The 22,028-nt window shown below is 32.5% G+C and overlaps 1 protein-coding gene across 2 annotated transcripts in view; it reads right to left on the reverse strand.

Moving 5' to 3' along the window:
• Positions 1–671: 671 nt before the first annotated feature.
• LOC111053128 (glutamate decarboxylase) overlaps positions 672–22,028 on the reverse strand; it is a 166,821-nt gene continuing 145,464 nt past the window's right edge. Inside the window, exons 9-12 of one of the 2 annotated variants that reach the window (XM_039443101.1) lie at positions 12,967–13,045; positions 8,472–8,621; positions 7,513–7,707; positions 672–6,738 (exon numbers count right to left, since the gene is read on the reverse strand). In XM_039443101.1, the coding sequence (XP_039299035.1) occupies positions 6,565–6,738; positions 7,513–7,707; positions 8,472–8,621; positions 12,967–13,045 (598 nt within the window). In that variant the 3' untranslated portion in view covers positions 672–6,564. The remainder of the gene's footprint in view (positions 6,739–7,512; positions 7,708–8,471; positions 8,622–12,966; positions 13,046–22,028) is intronic. The other variant, XM_039443102.1, reaches the window with a different exon arrangement.

The raw sequence follows: 22,028 nt of genomic DNA on the forward strand, positions 1-22,028 counted from the left end.
CCAACATTCGGGTACAGTTATATTAAACCAATCGCGTACCTTATCTTGCTAGTGCCTGCACTACGGAGCTAGGTTTATGGCCAATCCAACATTCGGGTACAGTTATATTAAACCAATCGCGAATCGCGTACCTTATCTTGCTAGTGGGGCGAAAGATGAAGTTTTCTGGTTCATTCTGTGATCTGTGTCAGTTGAGGTTTCAGAGGAGAACTTTAGCTTTTGTTTTTTTTTAAGTAAAAATGGACTAAATTTCATAAAATTGAAATCATAGCCTAACCCTATTGCGAACTAACGTAATCTAAATTTGAGAGAAAAATATAGTACAAGGAGTATCCTTAGTTTTTCTCTCCCGGCCAGTCCACTTTTGTAAAAATAATAAATAAATGTAAAGCAGTTGTTTTCTGTCGGGATATGGCACAAAAAGAGCTTGAAAATAAGAACTGATTCCAACAAAAAAAATTGTTTGAGCTTTTTGATTCTTTAATTTATTATTTTTATTGCGGATGATGTCAACATTGTTGAGTATAATGATTGTAGCCTCTAAGAAATGTCATGAAATCAAGGTTTTGTTTTGTTGCGCTATTCCGTCTTTGTGTTCATTTGTACTTTTACTACACAGAAAGTGAAATCCAAAAATGGTCAAGGTAGAACAACAATAACAACTATCGGCGTTTTGTTCAATAACTATTCCATTTATTATTACAGTTACAACTTATTACATCTAGATTTCTATTTTATTACCATGATACTCGATGATAACAGTTATTACATAAAATATTTTCCATTACCACTTTGGGAAAGTAGCAAAACTAATAAAAAAGTTACACATACGATGCAAAGAAGTTCCTGGATTTATCCAAATTGAAAAGATACGAATGAACAAAATCAACAATAATAGTTGCATAGAAAACTACAACACGTGGCGTTCTCGATGGAGTAGTATTTGGAGTAACTGCTTGCAGTGATTAATGTCAATCAGGGAACGCTGTTTTCAACGCTTTGCATATCAAGTTAATATTAAAAATATTATTACTGACTAATATTAAAAAAGTCAGTTGAGGAATAATCTGGGAAGTAAGTTTTGGAGAATATTCGAGATACAGTATGGGTGATAGATTATCAAGAGTAATTGACAAGTGATCAACTTATTTCAAACATAGAATTCAGTACGCAATACTGATAGTAGGAATAAATAATGCTACTTTCCCCAATATAGTTGAGAAGAATACTATAGTATAATCCAATTACATTAAATAACAACATTAATGTCCATTTAGAGTCGAACATAGCAACAATTATGTTTTATATTTTACTTGCTAATGGAAGACATCATGATATTTGCTGTCGTTCTCATTTTTACCGTATATAGACAATGTTCGATTCAATTATACACACAATCAATACTTCACATTTATTATCACATCTAATATACTCCATTAAATAGTTTTTCTTGCCAATTAAGTCAGCAAATGCTTTATTTTCTGTACAGAAAGTATTTATTGCTTGTTCCACAACAGTAGCCCTACTACTGGAATAGAATGGCAAAAAGCCATTTAAGAACTGACAATAAATTACCATGAAATGAAACATTATTCTACCAAAAAATCATATCGATACAAGTTTATTCACACCAATAATGATAGCTTTTGATTATTGATTAATTGTGAATGATTTGATGAAGAGATGATTTCCAATTCAAAGATATAGAGTACAGCACCGAACACCGAAGTTGCCTCTAACCAAATTCCACAATTCTCGAAATTTATGGATTACATACTACTATACTGAATAGAAATTCTTTGAATAATCCACTAAACAGTAGCTCACCGTATCTTAAGAGTTAATTTAAAAAAACAAAATCAAAGTCAAAATGAAAATCTCTTGAATAATGAAGTATATTTGAAACGCTTTAATCAAATGTTAAGCAGAACTACAATGTTTCCAATGAAAACGATGCTTGAGATCATAACAGATTGTTGGAATGCAGTAGATAATATTACCTTCTTTCATAGATGTATTAAATTTGTTTTAATCATAATAAGGGAACCTGTAGTTTTAGAAGTATACTACTAACAATTCCATCACCAGCTATTGATGGAATGAGTCAAAATGATTTTTATTTATTCTAACATTGTTTTTTCAATTTCAGCAATTTTTGGATAATTCAGAATCTGGCTAATTGCAAATTATAATGAATATTGTTAGATAGGTTATAAAATCATTCTTTGATTTGTATGAAGTTTTCAAATTATTCTCAAAGACAACTCTCGTCATAAACTGATTTTAAATAGAAATCTTTCCTGCTCAATATAGTTTTTGCTGCATCCCCATATTATTTATTTCAACGTGGTAGAATCTTAACCTCAAACTCAAATTGTTTCAATCTCTCTTTAAAATTCTCATTTAACATTTTGAATCCAAGTTTAGAGAGACAAGAGTTTGCTTGTACATATTATCTGATTAAAAATATAGGCTGTGAGATCTATTCTTTTCATATAAATGAATATCTTTATGTATATTTTTACAAAATAGCTTTATTTACAAATATTCATGAACAGTCAAGATAACAATGTTATCTCCATCGATTGATATTCGATTTCAAAAGTTGTATCTATACCGCGGCAGTTGTCTAATCCTCACCTTTCAATGTGATGCAAAAACGATCATATTCTGTAGAATGCAAATAAATTATTTACAGCCTACGTTAAAACAAATCGGAAATATGTGAAATTTATCAAGTTATTTCAATAATAATAATACCGTATTTCATATTTTGAATTCTAATAAACTGATAATGTGAAATGAACACATTGTGATAGACAGGAATAATAATTGTTTAATGAACTACCCGCTGTATTAAAAATTCCAAACAATCCTGTCAAATTACCAGGAAGTCCATACAACAATGAATAGAGAATTGCAAACCTAGAAAACTATTTATATATTGAAACTAGCTCACAATGGGAACCTGTTCTTGGGTATCATACTTGTGGTACCGTATAACCATAAATTTAGACTAGTGTTTCATAAATTCCATAATTTTCAGGAATTTATAGAATATTTTATTGATTTGTAATGAGATTCAGGAAGTTTCCCTAACAAAGGATAATTAGGATTATTAGATAATGAAGGATTATTAGAAATTGAAGTATTGATAATAATTAATTATTGTTGAATATAGATTTGAAAAAGTCAATCAAAACTTTCAAAAAATGATACTTCAATCGGGTAAAGAAAAAATAGTATTTGAAAATAATTTACAAAGTGTCTCACATCAAGGATAGTTGATTATTGATGGTTTCAAATGGATATTTTTGAGTATATAGTTTTCTGGATACCACTCCAAGTTGATAATAATATTCATAATCCGGTGATAAATTTCTTATTGATTTAAATAATTTCAATCCTAGTTGACAACGTCGGTATATTTTCTCATGTAGGCCTACTATGCCTCTGAACTCAACACTCAACATAGTTCTTATACAGTCTATTCAACTAACTTATCATAATAAGTAAATGTCACAATAAAATTTGAAGAATTATTCCAACATCATGATAATCAAACATTGCCATTATCAATTCCACTAATTTCACATCATCAAGAATTTAACTCTTTAGTCTAAAAACATCTTATCACACCATATAATGCGCAGTTCTGGTTCTTATTCATTAATCCATATACCAACAGTTCTATATGAAATTGCGGTACTCTGTGTTTAAAGACGGAGAATATAGTTTCTACAATTAAGTAAGCACTTGATCGAAATTGAATATTTCGAACTCATACATTTTACATGGAGATAGATTTTGATAAGAATGTTGTTGTAGAAGAATCAACATTTTATATTTGAGATCTATGTTTGATCAAACAAACAGTTCAAAAATATGTATTTTTTATATCTAACCCTGTTTCAATATAATTTAACAATATTCAGTTGGGATTAAGAACATAGAGATCCATAGACTTGATGTGGGATTTTCACATATTTTCTCTACCACAAAATGTTATGGAGAGAATTCGAGAATAAACTATTCGATTACCGTACGAGTTTCTTGTTAACTTTAAATGGGTGGTAATTTTAGTGAGAGCCATTGATAATCATAGTTCTCATAATTCTCATAATTGAACACAGGTTTATATGACAGACAATGCATCTCGGTTTTTTAAAGTCAAACCAATGTTCAATTTGGAAATGATCAAAAGTACACTGCACTATTTATCTTATATTAGAGTATTCTATGTGGAATAGTGGTTGAATTTTTAAAGTAAGCTGGGGGTTTTTATTATTCAATTTTTAAATTTTGCATTTTTTCACAACTCAGTTACGGTAAGGTACCTTACCGAGTGTGTTATAATATCATACTGAATTATGTAGTTTTTTATTTCCTTGTAACATTTGATTGAGGAAAACAATCTCTTCAATTTGAATGGACTAGAGGATACATGAACATGTTAGTATATTATTCTCATCACAGAGCGAAATTCAACGGCTTTATAATACTAAAATAGATATTTTATGAAAATAAATCATACTAAACAAATTTCAACAATACTCGCTTTATAAACTGATAGACTTTGTAAACTTTCAACATGTAACACATGATATTTGTTATTTATAATAATATATTCCAATTGCAAAGATCCTGTCCATTATAAAAAGGAATTTTATCCAGAGTTAATTTTTCTGTTAAAATAATTTTATTTTTGCTAAACGCGTTCTTGTTGTCGGCTAATTTTTCAATCTTTCAACTGAAATATTGCACTAACACGATAAAAAATGTATTTTCTCGAAAATTTCAATAAATATTCTTTAGATATTAGAGTTTTACAAAAATATTCAATTTGTGTTGGTGATAATCTATGAATTTGATAATTTATCAATAGATCTACTCGTATTCCACGTGTTCAAAGCTATAGCTTGGACAAAATCAAGGATTTAAAAAAATCTCATTTCATAAACCTATATAGAATCCTAGACAAAGAAGCGTTTCTTCAACAGTCGTGTCTAAGTTGCTAAACAATATCAATACTATACTAATGTACTCTTAATTTAATCACCACAATGAAGATGATCATGATAGTGATAATAATTATAATATAATATTATACATTTATCAATTTATACAATTATTGCAATTCTACACATTTGATTCAACTGTTACGTTTGGAATCAAAAAGTAATAAATTAAAATTATAATACTTAACTTACATGAAGAGTGCTATTGAATCCTATATTACAATATTGTTAAGCTAATATTATAACTATGAGAAATACTCAATATTGGTAACTCAATGTAACCCTTAAACAGCCAAAATTACACCGAATATCACTTATTTTACTATGGAATGAAAACAGCTCTTAATATTTGGAAGCAATTCAAGTCGATTGAATAAAATACTTTTAGAACACACCAAATATTCACTTGTTATTTTGATACACCAGTAGTTTCTATAATAATTTATTACCATCGAATACATTCAATAAATATGCTTATGTGATAAATGCTTTAAAGTACATTTGATCAGAGATAATTATGTGAATTCACACCAAGAACAATATGAACGACTACTTATTGATACTGTATTTCCAATTATCTATCTAAATTCATTGCACCAATTCAGAAGACTAGTTTCACGTAAAATGGAACAGGAATCGGTCTGTGGTTATGTATGAATAAAATCTCAAGTAATCTATATTATTAGAATTGAAAGTAATTTATAGTCCATTATTATAATTGAAAATTAGTTAGAATAAGGTAATAAGGTTTTAATGATATTTTTCTTGCTTGAGTCGTTTCTTCTGTTTTCAAATAATACAACTGATCTTTTATTGAAAATTGATAGTATATAAAGTATTAAATTATAATATTAGAAAGTGAATTTACCCAAATCAAGCGTTAAATCAGTTCTACTGATAAGAAATAAACCAAGTTTAAACTCCATCAGATTTCCCTGAATGAACATCAATATTTCAATAATAATTATAACGAGTTTATTTTTTAACAACAATACATCAATATATCAACTTTAATATTATTAACCATTACATCTATTAATTATTCATGGTTATTCATGGATTGAATATCTATTTCTAAACGAAGCTTCACATTGATATCTTTCCAAGCATTATATATTATTTTGAAACATTTTCTCCATTTTCCACTTCTAAAATCATGTCATCTACAATCTACATATTTTCATTTCATAGGGAACCGACAGTTTGTCAGCTTAATCAATTCATATTCCATCAGAAATTTGTTATGAGACATCGTCTTCCACATCTTGATATTCTAAAGCACCGTGAAATTAAATAATAGAGAATAAGGCAAGTTGATAAGAGAATACTGAAGTCAAGTGAGTGATAGATTCTATTGGATATTTAATGCTGGATGTTGAGTCTCTCAAAACGAGAAAGGTGCGTAAGAATTTTAGCTTTATATTCTTTTTACAAATGTTTATACTTATAATGGACTGATAAATTTTATTATCAACCGCCTTTATTCAGAGGTCGCTAATCCTAGATTCTCAATGAAATGATAGAATTGTTTTCTCTGTTAGTGAATCTAGAGATCGTGTCCCAGACGATCCATCTCAGCTAAGAGAAAGTCGATATCGCTTTCTCTCACTGCGGCACTGGAAATGATATTCCTGAAGAAATTGGGTCTGTCTTGATCGGGTTGATATCCAACCATCAACGTGCCTGATTCCATCATTCTTCCCTTCAGTATTGGGCAGATCTGCAAGGCAATGCAATAAATACATTAAAATTTTCACATTTTGAGTTGTCCATCATCAAGTTGTACCGAAATTATTGATATCTTACTCATATTTGTATAATAAAAAACAGGATATCCCCCTTTTATAATAATTTCTTGTCCAAAATGATTGTGGATGTTGAGTAAGTTGCCTCATCTCGTGTAAGATCTTTTTTGAGGCCTCTAATAATGTTTGCTTGTGCTTCTCCAAAAGACTGCAACATTTTTCCCTCTACTCTTTGCAAACATTTATTTGTTTGTATATATATATTAGAATAGTATACGTATTGACTTAAATTAGGACAGTAGTGTAAAATAAGTTATAAAAAAGTGTTGTGTTGCCTATGCTTGCTCTGAAGGCGCTAACAGTTAACAGTACTGTAGAGACAAATCTCAGCACGTTTAGCACATTCTAAGATTTTCTGTTTGTTTGAACGTTTATATGCATATAAGTTTGTACAAAATCAGAGAAAAATCACGAATTAGAAAGATCTGTTGATCATGAATTGAAATTTTATGCCATTTAGAAACTCATTTGAATGATGATGTTGCATCATAATAAAGATGAACAAATCTGAACTTTTTACAGTGGGTAGCACCAAGCAAGATCATGTTAGTGTTCAAAGATCACATGATTAAATATAGAATGATAAAGTAGTATCAAAATACGCAGAATTTACAAATTTCATTTTTATTATTAAATGTTTGTTTCTCTGTTCACATTGAGAATTTAAAGCATATAAATTTTAAACAAACCTTTCCAAGTTCCTTCTCTTTCTGCGACGAGTGAGGCATGCTTCGCAGCCGCTGAGGAACGTACCAGAAGGACACATTCACCATTTCTGGTTCGAAAATCAGATGGAACTTGTCGGACATCTCTTTGATTCTCTTCACCATGTACTCACTCAGCTCCATCAATCTGTCCATGTGCTGTTCAAATCCATCAGTTCCCTGTCGATCACATTGAAATACATAGGAGAAATCAAATATCAAGCATCGGTTTTTCAAAGTCATTATTACAATATTTGTTGTTTAATTTTTGTACATTTGGACTAGAACTAACAAGTTAAAAGAGTCTTTGAATTCAATAGAACATCAGTCACTAGGAGACATTAAATTGTTTTCGTGTTGAATTATTGTAAAATGAGCAAGAACAGCTACTTTAAGAGAAGGAAAAGCCACCTACTAAGACAGTATTAAAAGGTATAGAATGATACTAAAGGACAGAATTTACCATGTGCTTCTTTTGGTTTGAAATATTTCTGTGTAAAATAAGTGGCGAATCATCTGCTATTTTCCACACATGTGGAACATGTGTTTAGCAGCTCGTATTATTTTGTTAATCAGTTCTTATCAATATTTTAGTTCATAATTTCATTAAAGTCAACTTAGTCATCTAGTCCAATGTATTCTGTATTATAGGAAATATGCAACAAAATTCCTATAAATACGACACAGATAGTGTTTGTTGATCTTGGAACATTTATTTATTTAATGAATGGTACAAGTACAAATCATCAGTTGATCGGAAGAATGCAACAGTGTCAGCCTGAAACAGTTTATTTCTGAATTTTTGTATAGATAACATGCTCCACATAAGGGTTTATATTTCCACTCGCATGAAATTTAGTTCAATTTTCAGCTAAACGATGTGCACTCGAATAATTATATCATCAATTAATCAAATTCATTACATTAATTGAACAGTAACAAACCTTGGCACGCCACTGCAACCACAACTTGAAAATGTCATTATGGCGTCCACATTGGATGACCTTGTCACCAGTGTCATACTGCACATCGTATAACTTGTCTTGCATGAAGAGGTAATCAGCACTCATCTGATTACAACTCAGCAGAAGTCCCTGAAATATTTCAAATACACATAAAGATTGAATGGGATTGAAAAAGTTTGAATTTCTATTTTAATAGATATATGTTATGAATTGGATTAGAGAACTAATTTATCCTCCTGAACACAGACGTGTAGTATAAACTTAATTTTCATTCTCTACATCATCCTGGTTGGGAATGCACCTAGACGCTACAATCAATATTTACCATAATTTATTTATTTGGAATATTTATTTATTTATTTATTCATTTACAATGGAGACAACGGGTTTCCCCAAACATGTCTCCTTTACAAGAAAATGCAAAATCTTAAAATATAATATATAGAAAACTTATAAAAAATCATAAAAAGAAATAAGGTACAAATGGTAATATTTATCCTATTACATATGGTAATAAGGTACAAAATGATAATATGGAAAAATACAATAATTAAAAAAAAAATAATAATAATATGAAAAGATGAGATGAATACAAAGCATCGAAATACTACTCATAGAAGGTCCAAAAATGGAAAATATAAAATTCTAATAACACAAGTATTAAATGAATGAAATAACCAAAAATATAACTTATTAATGAGTTCCAAGTCCCAAAACATATGCACACCCACACATACATGAAAAAATGATCGGTGTAGACCAGATCACAATATCAATGCTCAGACCAGACCATTGTATAGAGCTTTTCGGAATCTAGCGCGAGAGAACCAGAAGAGATCTAGGTGCCCGGACAAACTATTGTAGCTTCTCTGAATTCTGTTGAGAGGAGAATTGTAATTTCTAAGTGTTCTGGAACGAGGAACCAGAAAAGAAAATTCAGATCGACGAGCCACAGGTGAGATATAAATATTCATTTCAGATAGCAAGTATGATGAATCAATTTCATTATTTAAGAGATCAAAAAGAAAAATAAGTGCTCTAACATCACGCCTAACTTTTAATGATGTAATATGGAATAAAGTTCTCAGTGACTCTGTTGGGAAATCAAACGGACAAAAACGATTAAATTTCTTATAGAACATGATTCTTAAAAACTTATTTTGAAGCCGTTCTAGAACAGCTATTCTATTCTATCCATATGAATATGGATTTCATATCTCTGAGGCATATTCTAGCAAGCTTCTCACTAGTGACTTATAAATCAGAATCAAAGGCTCTACATCACTAAAGGGCGAACAGGTCCGCAGAATAAACCCCATTTGTTGGTTGTCATAATTCATGTCATCTACTGCACATATATCCGTATTTGGAGCTTCTGCGAGACATATAGCAGCATATTGACTAGTAGTCAATAAAATTCATAATGAACTCCAAAAGAATTACTGAGAATAAGTTCCATAAGTATATGTTCCAATTTCATTTGATTTTTCCAGTAGTAGGATAATAAGAAAAAGAGAACTGAAAATAAGAAAATGAGAAATTTTATTTCTCCTTTTCCAGGAGTGGCAGTATTGTCGATTTCCGATGCTATACTTCTATCATAGTACTTCTGTAATCATTGAGGAATTTTCGATCAGGAGGATAATATCACTTATTGATCAATATACTGTAAACACAAAGCATCTATGTAATGTAAAGCTGTTTTCATTTTCAGAAGAGACATTTCCAATAATGATATGTCACTCATTGATTAAATATAGGCTACTAAACTGTAAAAGCAAAGCATCTATGTTACGTCAGGCAGTTCTCATTTTCAGAGGAGCAATTTTCAAATTCCGATTCAGTTGCGAGAGTCAGATGCCAGAGGAGGAGAAGATTCCTGTGAAATTCTCGATTTAATTAAAATGCTGTTGGAAAAATGTTGCGCAATCGATTTTGCTGACAGCGCAACCTTTGAGGGGTAGAGCCCTGAGCACAAATATTACATTGCAGGCATCTGTGGCATGCAGGCACCCTTCAATAGGGGTGATTCTACAGTGCACAACCAACTATTTGCAAGTGCCTTCATTCTCAAGCTGTCCAATGCATTTTTTGCATCCGGAATGTTGTAGGTGTAGTCATTCGGGATTCTTCAAATTCCGAAGTACGAAGGTAATACATCTTTCAGGCCTCGGTTCTTTTAACATGCAATCTCTTGATTATTTATTGATGAGAATTCATGTTTTAACTCTACAATATTGTAGTTATTTAAAGCGTTTGAAATTTTAAAGTGTGTTGGTAAATAAATATGTTCTTTCATATTCAGAATGTTCAGACATGGAATTTCTCAAGTATTAATGAGAGAAGATAAAATATGAGTTATAAAATTAAACTGAAGGTGATTGAAGTATTTAACATGTTTTGAAAAGCCATTTTTCCTTGCTGAGAATGCTTATCCAATAAAAGCAACTTCAGAGAAGTTTATCCGATATTAAATATAAGGTGATAAAAGCATATATATGCAGATTCTGGAATACTATTTTTGGCTGAGGATTTGATTTATACGTCGTATTCAATGAAGTTCATTTGTCACGCATGACATTGATCTATCTGCATTATTTTACGAATAGTGTATTATGTTTGTGGGTTGGAAGTTGAGTCGTGGAATAAATTATTTGTTCCACATAATTATTGTTAGTTAAGCAATTGAATTCCCAATGTGTAAGTTATGAACGTGTGATTTATTACGTTCATTAACTGAGTAAAAAGGGAAATGTTATAATTTTACTTCATGCTTCATACAAACAATAGTGAATTGGCATGTTGCAGATTAAGGTCTTAAACGGAATCTCCCAAATACTTTTTGGATTTTTATTTCGAGACTCATATTCCATTAGTCGTTAACAGATGATTGTTTGAGGTAGGCCTATTACTCACCTAAAAGAGTCTTGTCTTGAGACATAATTATGGCTGTCCCAGTTCAAGCAGTTTAACCAAATTAATTGTATTTTTAAGATTGGAATTTTTTAAAGAAATATAGTGTTTATGTGTTTTAAAATATTATCTTGTAACGTTTTTTTCTCCCTAACGTCGATTCAAAACTTTGAAAACTTACCAAGTTACCAAAGATCTTTATAAGGTAGGCTTTCAGAAAATGAGATTTTATTTAGTTAACCCCAATTTCAGTTACAATATTTTGGGCGACTACAAATTCTAGCCAAATAATTAGAAATATTATATATTTATTTTGTAAATTCATGATTGAATTGAAGTTTGTAACATTTGTGTTTGTAAATCCGAAACTTACCAATATTTTTTTATTTATCAGCAATCGTAACTCAAAATAAATTGTGTAGGCCTATTTTTCTCTTTTAACGTTGCTGTTCATTTTACTACATCTAACATAATACACCTACAAATAAAAAAATTTCCAAATCCATTATTTCGCTTGTTTATATTACATTTTTGGTGGGCTATCCATTTTGGGTTGCATAAACCCAGCTTTATGCTAGGACTTTCCTGGTATCCCTATAGAAACTTTGTGGTGGCACTCATTATTCTTGAATGAAGTTTGTATTTCAGTAGTCTATTATGTTTTAAATAGTTGATATGAAACATTACAGAGCTGTAGAAAGATTCATTAGGAGAAATTGCGGGGATTTAATGAACTGGAGTATTTTGAAACACTAATTGTATTACTAAGTGCGTATTACAAAATGGATTGCTATTGTTGGGTTTTAACGGATTCAGATTCATGATTATTGAAAGGATTTTAATAATTGAGATTCATAATTTTAAATGTTTATTGCTAATGTTATTCAATGCTTATTGAAGAGTGATTTTGAGATCTTTGATGGAAAATACATGATTATTGAAAAAGGATTGAATTGGAAATCTACGATTATTGTGAAGGGATTGAATTGGAATCAGAAAAAAATCGGACCGTTTTTATTATCAAAATCTTTTTTAAGATTCATAATATGAGGATAATATAGAAGATTTCTTTTGACTATTGCAAAAAGTTCGCCTCAGCTAATGGTTGGGATGAAAAATATAATTTATTAAGTTATATTTGCCGTTTCATTTGGAAGAAGTATTTTGAAGTTATTGGAAACAATTTGTTTAATCAGAAAAACTATGAATTATGCCAGCAAAGGAAAAACTTGAAATCTCAAATTGGAGAAATTAGAAAGGGAATTCAATAATAATTGTAGAATGGAATTTGAAGATGATAGAGATTTTGTAGCTAGGGTTTTATTTCTATGTAGAAGGGTAGATTCAAATATGGATGAATCAAGAATAGTCAGATTTATTTTCAGAATAATCAGACACATTGAACATGTGTATTGAATTTATACAATAATTGAATATGACTGTTGTTGGGAATATTGTCTTAATAAAAGATAATATGCATATTTCCAATAGCTGATCTTCAGTCTATTTTATCGAATAGTAGAAAAGAATAAGGTTAGATTCTAGTGGAATTATCACTTACATCCTCCTTGAAGTGAATGGTGGAGCATTGGAGTAGCGTACCCATCAGCTTGTGGGGATTCCAGGTTACTGAATCGGCCCTGGAAGAAAAATAGTATTTCTAGAATGGATTTCCACAAATTTCCACCTGCCATAAATTTTGTACAGAAGTATAAGCCTTTAGTTTACGTTATCAATCTTATATTTTGAACAGTGTTAGGAAGAAAGATGTATCTAGTGAGTAATATTCTAATATTAAATTAGCTAGCCAGTTCTCAACATTTCTCAGGAATAGTTGAGAATTATATATACGCCTAGGTGATGCGATTTTCATGAGAATGTGCAGAACTCTATTCAGTGGATAATCTCTCAAGCACTATCAAACTAAAGAGTAATGACAAACTGAGAGTAATGATAAACTAAGAGTAATGACATTTATTTTTTTATTTATTTATTATTTTACAAAGGCGACTTTCTATATTTAAGCCTAGTATTATAAAGCCTAGAAGTATTTTAAGCCTAGGTAATGATGATGTGATGAATGATAGTACAATGAAGGTAGAGTTATGAATGAATAAAAATGATAGGTTATGCTATCCACTTGAATTGATTTGAGTCCACTAAAACGAACTAAGAGTAATGACAAACTAAGAGTGATGACAGTTTGACAGTAGAACAATATCGACAGAGAATCTGGAAGAAGTCGAACAAACATAAAACATTTTATTCCTACCTTTTCACGAGGGCAGTCGCACTCGTATTTTTAGTAAGTTATATAAATTTTCTTGATCAATTAGCTTGGAATGTGTGGTCTTTTTGGTTGAAAATTGTTAATGAATTAAAGTATTTGAACTTTTTTGAATTGTTTATTTTTGGTGTCGTTTATTCAAGATTTCCATACTAGCAACATTTAAATAGAAAATTAGTTTTACAGTAATTGTTTTTCGGACTCTGTTTTAACTAGTTCAAACTGGTTTCTCTGGACTCTGTAGATTTGACGCACAGATTGTACTCTCCAATTTGTTTGTTCTCGAAGTGTATGAATAGTTCATTAATAAATATGACAAAATTTTAATTGTCTGTATCAATTCAAAGAAAAACAGTTCTTGGTATGAGCCTTTCCAATAAAGTGTAATAATTGTATAAGATTGAGTAAATCAAATCAATGTCTCAGGTTTTATAACATGGTGATCTGATTCATTGAAATTAGTTGGTCATCGTTACGAATCTCACGTTCTTGGAAACTTAATATACATGGAAACTGAAGACAATTATTGAGTTACTAGGTTAAGAAAGAAAGAAAGAGAGAGAGAGAGAGAATGAGAAGAGAAAAAGAGAGTGAGTAGAGAGAGAGAGAGAGAGAGAGAGAATAAGTGCTGAGTGGTCATAGAGTTTAGATACTATAATAATAGTCATAGAGTGGTCATAGAGTTTAGATACCATACTATACTAATTATAGCTTTTCCTCTGTCTGATGGTATCTTGTTTTTATCAAATATGCAACTAGAACGCCTGTATTTCACCGAACTATGTGTGCACACACACACATACCCTTGGCGAACTCAAAATTTTGCGACTCTTAAATTCATCAAACATGTTCTTGAACATTCACTTTTCCTTAGGGCTATTACACCAATTATAACTAGAATGAGATGAAATTAGCAATAAAGTAAGTGATAGAATAAATAATAAAGTTCTCTTTTTTATATTTTCTATTAATTCACCACAACACCACTTGTAGCCATTTCCAAATAGGAATGATTTGAGCTACTGATCAAAAGATTGAGTAGATGTGAAATTACATCTCCGACATTCTTACTCCTTTAAAATCTTAAAATTAGAGATTTCCTATGAAGTTTATTTTTCCCGAACGTTCAGAAGTCAACCTATTGTAATCGTACTGCAGCAGCCATCCAATGATAATAGAACAATACTAAATTCTCAGCTTGATAGATTACCATGATTGTCAACAATATGCACCTCACTTGCCCAAGAATTCCGTCACATAAGCCTACCACCAAACATTTTCCACATGTCTTGTCTGAAACTGCTTTGTGCCAGGCTGGAGTAAAAGGGGTTGCATTGCAGTTAGTCAACAGCCACAAATTAATGGTTTAATAGACAATGACTGGCAGTTGATACACGGCACACGGCTACAAACATAAATCGTCCACCCCTACCCCCACCCCCTGTCCACAATGCCCCTCAGCCGTCACCAACATGCTGCACACGGTTGGAAGAGGGAGGGGGGGGGACTCACTACTTCTTTCTCTACGCAAACTTATTGGGGAGTGATGAATGGACAAATTTTAGAGCGACGGTCGGTTTAAAAGTCACCCACTTCACTGCTTCTAACCATAGGTCTCCTTCAAAAACTGAACTCTGCTCAACACAAATGGATATCAAATTGAATATTTTCTCTAAAATCTCTTCAAGTTCTATATTTTTGGACGGAAAATTCTCTTCATAAAAACTGAAAAGGATTTATAACATTATTAGGATTAAAACTGGCTTTATCAGCAATTAATGTAAGAGTTGTTCAGTGCGATCTGACGTTTAGTAGGTGAATTTTAAACTACATAAATCCAACTCTTATAATACGAGAGTAAATATTGAAATCTAATGCTGAATATCGGTAATTCTAAACTCACAACTGTTGCTACTCTAACAGATGCATTTCATCCCACATTGCATTGCTGCATTGAGTGTATTTACTCGGATTTACACATATGCACTCATGCATCAATTATTTAAGAGCATTAGCTCCTGAGGGTGTTACTCTGATGAAAACCCCAACGAAAATATGGCTAGTGGAATGGTTGGAAAAATCATGAAATTTGCATCCGATTAGGCTGCACTAATGCATCTGACTCTTGCATTATTTAAGAGGATTAGTTGATGCATTCACGCTCTGTCGGTGTTTAAGGGATAACATTTTGTAGAATAATGGAAATATCTCTTGAAATACTATTCAACAAAAATCCTCGAGGTAATAAATTAACCTCAATATGCATTGCATGTATTGAACTTTCAAATAAGTATTGCATGTATTGAACTTTCAAATAAGTATTGCATATTCGGAGCGATTATTAGGCTACATTGTTATTATTTGTTATAGATTCGCAACTACAAGCATACCTGTATTGATCACTTGGGTGATGAATATCGGGTGGATTTCGATAGTCCGTACTTTACAGGACCGAACACTGTCTAGATTAGTGAGTTTTCGGATATGACTAAAAAAATTTATTAAATCTATCAAATTGTATTCTACTGTTCGTGTTTTTAACTTGACTAAAGATCACCAATTGATTCATTTCATGAGGAAGATGATCTCATATTCCTTTACTCTTTAAAAACCAGTTCGGGTAAAATCAGTCTTTCCAAAATAGTTTATAAAACACTCAGTATGGTTTATATGAAATGTAATAAATATCATTCGCTTTCCAATATTTATACAATAAATTTTATCGTTTACTGTGTACTGTTGAAAGACCAATTTCAAACGTTTTCTAACTTAACATTGATTGATAGACAAGTTTAATTGACGGGTGTAATATAACGAAATAGTTTGCAGAGGAAACAGAAATACACTTGAAAACTGGCCCATATTTATACTCTGAAATCCAGTAATACTGCAACATTTTCACAGAAGCTCATCAAAATAATTTACATTACTTGAATGGACAGATGTAAGAGACAGTCTAATAGACAGACAATAAAAATCTTCATCAGCTACTGGAATTTGTCTGATTGGAAAGAAAATCATTTATTGAATAACAATATCAACGATGGTGAAGATTTCATTCGAAAATTGACTTATTGGTCGCGTTCCGGAGTGATTTGGTTCATTCATAACACAATCTAGCAATTTATCCAGCAAATAATTGAACACAGGAATTTTTAATAATTCGTTCGCGGTTTTAGCCTTGAGAGGATTGATTGCAAAGAGGAATTGCTGAGATCAAATTATTTTGAGAACAATACCAAAGTTTTCTTTCGCCAATATTAATGTCAAATGAAATTTTCAATATTTCGCTTGTGGTTACTGGTTAAAGCCCCGAGAGCGTTAATCCGTCTGATTGAGAGAAGAACATTCTGGAATTCAATCTACATTAGAACAATATTATCTTTGTTGAAGATTTACCCAGAAAATTGACTTATTGGTCGCGTTTTACAACGGAGTAATTGAAGAGTGAAAAATGGATTGGTTGGATTAACCGAACGAATTGTGGCTAGAGATGGGTGGGTAGATGGGTGGGTGGGGTTGCATTCGGCAGACAGAGGTCGAGCTAATATTGAATTTCAGCCATGGATGGGGTGAGTGGGTGAACCCGGGTGACTAAGGGTGAGAGGTGGAAGAGGTGATTTTGGGGCGCAGGCTCTGTCCGCCTTCGAATTAATCCTCCATTAACGCACAGCTTGGGCACAGACGCCCATTTGCCCGGATTACGAGGGGTTTACAGGCCAGATTCCAGAGCATTGAGCTCTCCCCCACCCTACCTCATCACACCGCTAAAAACAAAAACATCGCAACGCGATTATTATTGAGAGTGTGCAGCGGCCTTGATATTGAGTAATTCGCCTTCTCTCTTTTCTCTTACATTGAAAACTCGCCCTCTCTCTTCTCCCTGATTAGGAGTAACTTGTCCTCTCTCTCCTCCTGATAAGAAGTAATTCAACCTCTCCCTTTTCCCTGATAAAAAGAGTATCTTGTTTCCTCTCTCTCCCCGATAAGGAGTAATTCGCCATCTCTTTTTCCCTTATAAGGAGTTGATGTTTCAATCGTCAAGCGTTGATCACCGACATGAGGGTAATCCAAAGTGCAAAGTTGGTTGAAACTTCTACTTATCCAGGATAGTTCACAATATTCACTACAATGTTTACAATGTTCACAATAAGTCTGTCAATAGTCTTTTTCAGGGATTGCTTGCTACACTGAATTAGTGCAGATTAGAATAAACAAAATAATTGAACTAACTTATGGCAATGTAAGTGTGGTTCAATCCATAGTACATAGACGAAGAAAGTAGGTGTTTCGTGTATAAATACAATTTTCCATTAAAATATGACCACTTTTCTATAGATTCCATACTACACTGGATTATAACAGTTCATAAAAATTACATAGAGTGAATGTACGAAAATTGAAGTTGAAGTATATGAATCTACGGTACACAGAAGTTTTTTTGATACATAGAAGAAGGGTAATGCGCATGTTTCAACTAACATGTACGTGTTTGTGATGTCTTTCAAAATTCAATTAATAATTGTTTCACAGTTGAATTGGAGAAATGTCAATAGATTTGATAGAAGTAGGTTGAAACCTAGGTTGATGGAGACAACCTGATTGAGTTTCTTGGCTACTGTATACGTGATGTACCATGTCTCAAACGATGAGAAATTTTACTGGATAGATTGACAGGTTGGAACAGATTGGATGAACATGTGAACCTCAAGAGGAGTCGGCTATCAGCCGTGATAGAGAACGGACGCTTGTTATTGAGCTCTCTTATCGCTTTAAGCTAACTGTTTTCGGAACGTAAATCAAGTTGAAATTTCTAACCTTACTTTGTGCAATTCTATTCGTACAATTAAGAATATTGTGTTAATTTTTACCGAATGCAAAATACTGTAGATAATTATTTTTCAAGTGCGAGTGGTAGAAGAGAGAAAAGATCTCTTAGTTCGCCGGACAGCAACCAACATAATAAAAAGCCAACTTCAGTTACAGTGTCAAACAATTGCGACTTGGAACTTTCATCAGTCATGACAGGTAATTCAGAGAATATTGAAAATATTCTTAGTAAACTACTAGATCAGAAGCTTGGCTCCCTGGCGTCGAAATCGACATTTCAGAACTGAAGAAATGTTTCAGCGAATTATCCGAAGAGAATAAACAAATTAAAAAAGAGCTGTCAATTCTAAAGTCAGTTAATAATAGGCTTATTAAAAAAGTTACTGATTTGGAAGATCGTTCTAGAAGGAACAATTTAATCTTTAAGGGTATAAAATATGGAAAGAACGATGCCTGCTGTGATGTTATAAAAGATTTTTGTGTCAAAGTGTTGAAGTGTGGGAGGGACATACATGTAAATAGAGCACACACTTTAGGGCCGCAAAAAGATAATGCACCACTTATAGCTCATATTCCTGCAGATAAAGACTTTGATTGCATTCTAAAAAATACATTCAAGCTTAAAGGAACTAGTTTTGTGGTGCACAAGGACTTTAGTTACGTGACACGTAGGAAAAGGGGGGTACTGCTTGCGCTCAAAAAAGAAATAACGCGAACTGTAGGAGAAAAAAAGATTCACCTGAATGTTGATCGTCTGTTCGTGGAAGGACAAGTGTTTACCTTTGATGATGAGGATGGACTAAAAGCTGGTAGCAGTGACGGATTAGTCAAATTGAAAGAAATGTTCAAAGTGGACTTCAAAGGCTATTTAAACAAGATACTGGAGAAAGGACAAACTGGTGTCGAGAACTGGACGTTGATAGGGTACAGGAATAGGGAAGTGTTGTCTGTCACGAGTATGAAGATAATGAGTGTATTAGTAAAACAGAAAATGAAAGTTCTATAATCAAATTAGTGGGATACAATGTTGCGGGTTTAAAGGGTAAGACAAATGATATTAATTTTATAAATTTCATTAAATCGTATGATGTTTTTTGTTTATGCGAAACTTTTCTTGAAGAGTCCGATAGTTCATGTATTGGCCATATATTTTCAGATTACGATTTACGTTTTATTCCCGCAATAAGAACCTGTAATAGAGGACGAGCAAGTGGGGGGATTCTGTACGGTTACAATAAAAAGAAGTTACAGAATACAGCAAGTTTTGTTGTACTGGATGATACTGAAGTTATAGCGCTAAAAATTGGTAATGCAAAAGTCCACATAATACCTATTTATTTAAATAGTGTGCAAGAGAGATGGGATAGGGATTTATTAGAATTGTGGAGTTTACTGGAGAGTCATGGAAAGGATAAACATTTCATACTGCTAGGTGATATCAATAGTAGAATAGGAGATTGTCAAATATTACCTGAAGAATTGTTGGCTACTGTAGTAAGAGTCAATAACTCGAGAAAATCTAAAGACAGTTTAGTGAATGGTAGAGGTAGGACAATTCTAGAGCTTTGCGAAAGACATGACATGGTAATATTGAATGGTAGAACAATGGGGGATAGGGATGGTGAATTCACATTTGTTAGTGGACAGGGGGCCTCGGTCATTGATTTTTGTTGCATATCCAGTGCACTGGTAGATTTAATAGATGATTTCAGAGTCAATTCAATGATATTTTCAGATCATTTTCCTATAGAAGTTGAAGTGGTCTCCAATAAGCTACGGGAAGATGAATCATACTTATTACCGCTGCCTAGGTATAGATGGGTGGAAAATGCGAAAGAGGCATATCAAGGGCGTATTAGAAGTAAATTGCAAGACTTATTCATAGATTTACATAGCGCTGAAGAGCAAGCAACTCAGGTGATTAGTGTAGTTAAGGAATGCATGGATAATTATTCGTGTGAGAGAGGAAGAGTGTGTGCAAAATTTAAGCAAGCATGGTATGATTGGGAATGTGAGAGAGCGCGAGTGCGTAGTTTTAAGAATTTGAATTTATTTAGGAATAGTAACACCACTTATGCAAAGGAGGCTTATCTCGAGGCTAAAAACTATTATAAAAATATGTTGCCAAAAGAAAAAACGTTATTATCAGAGTATGAGTGATAGATTAGCGAATGTACGAGACTCCAAGGGTTTTTGGGAAGCGGCAAAGGTTTTCAAATTTAATAAGAAAATAATAAACAATTCTATACGGTCAGATGAGTGGACTCAGCATTTTAAGGAGATTTTCACCTCAAGTAGAGTAGCAGCATCAGCAGACTATGTAATTCCTTTCAAAAGAGATGACATACTAGACAGTGTGATAGAGATGTCAGAGTTGAAAGCTGCATTGAAAAAGGCTAAGGAGGGAAAAGCACCGGGCACGGATGGGGTACCTATAGAGTTTTTCAAAAACGCGTCAGAAGAGCTTTTTGAAACGATTTTGGGACTCTTCAATCATGTATTAGAAAATGCAGACGTACCAACCAGTTTTAGGGATGCGGTCATATTCCCTATTCACAAAAAAGGAGATACGGCCAATGCAAAAAATTATAGAGGCATATCATTTGAGAATGCGCTAGCAAAGTGGTTTGCAGGTGTTTTGCTGGCTAGGCTTGAAAAGTGCATATAAACAATGCACTCTGTGAACACCAAGCGGGGTTTAGAAAGGGCTATTCCACGATTGATAATGTTTTCAATTTACATAATATTATAAGTTTGAAATTAAGAGGAAGAGGGAAGAAATTATATTGTTTCTTTGTGGACCTGAAATCCGCGTTTGATCGAGTTGATAGGGCTGCACTTGTTCTCAAATTATATGATATAGGTCTATCAAATAAATTCGTTAGAGTTATCAGTGAGCTATATAGAGATACAAGAGCTAGTATATGGTGCAACAAAGAGATGACAGATTTTTTTCAAACAGTCAGCGGTTTAAAACAGGGCTGCTTGTTATCTCCAATTTTGTTCTCCTTGTTTATTAATGATTTGCATGATAACATGGTGGAGGGTGTATGGATTGATGTGCTGAATGTTAAGTTATTACTCTATGCCGACGACTTGGTTTTGTTTGCCTCTACTCCAAAGGCCTTACAGAGAATGATTAATAATGTAAATGAATACTGTGACAGATGGGGATTGGAGATTAATACAGATGAATCTAAGATTATGGTATTCAGGAAAGGAGGACGATTGGCTGCACATGAAAAATGGACCCTAGGTGGTAACTCTATTGAGGTGGTAAACAAGTACAAATATTTAGGAGTAGTGCTTACCCCTCAGCTTTCATTCACACAGCATGTAAAGGAACGTGTATCGGTAGCTAAATTTGCGATAAATGGAATGTGGAGAAATTTTATTGCGAAGAATGATGTAGGAATTGAAGCAAAGTGGAAAGTATATCATGCTGTTATGAAGTCTGTGGCAGTGTATGCAGCACAAGTCTGGGGGTTCAAGTACTGTGACGTATT

This window comes from Nilaparvata lugens, chromosome X, assembly GCF_014356525.2.
Source record: "Nilaparvata lugens isolate BPH chromosome X, ASM1435652v1, whole genome shotgun sequence".
Taxonomy (NCBI): Eukaryota; Metazoa; Arthropoda; class Insecta; order Hemiptera; family Delphacidae; genus Nilaparvata; species Nilaparvata lugens.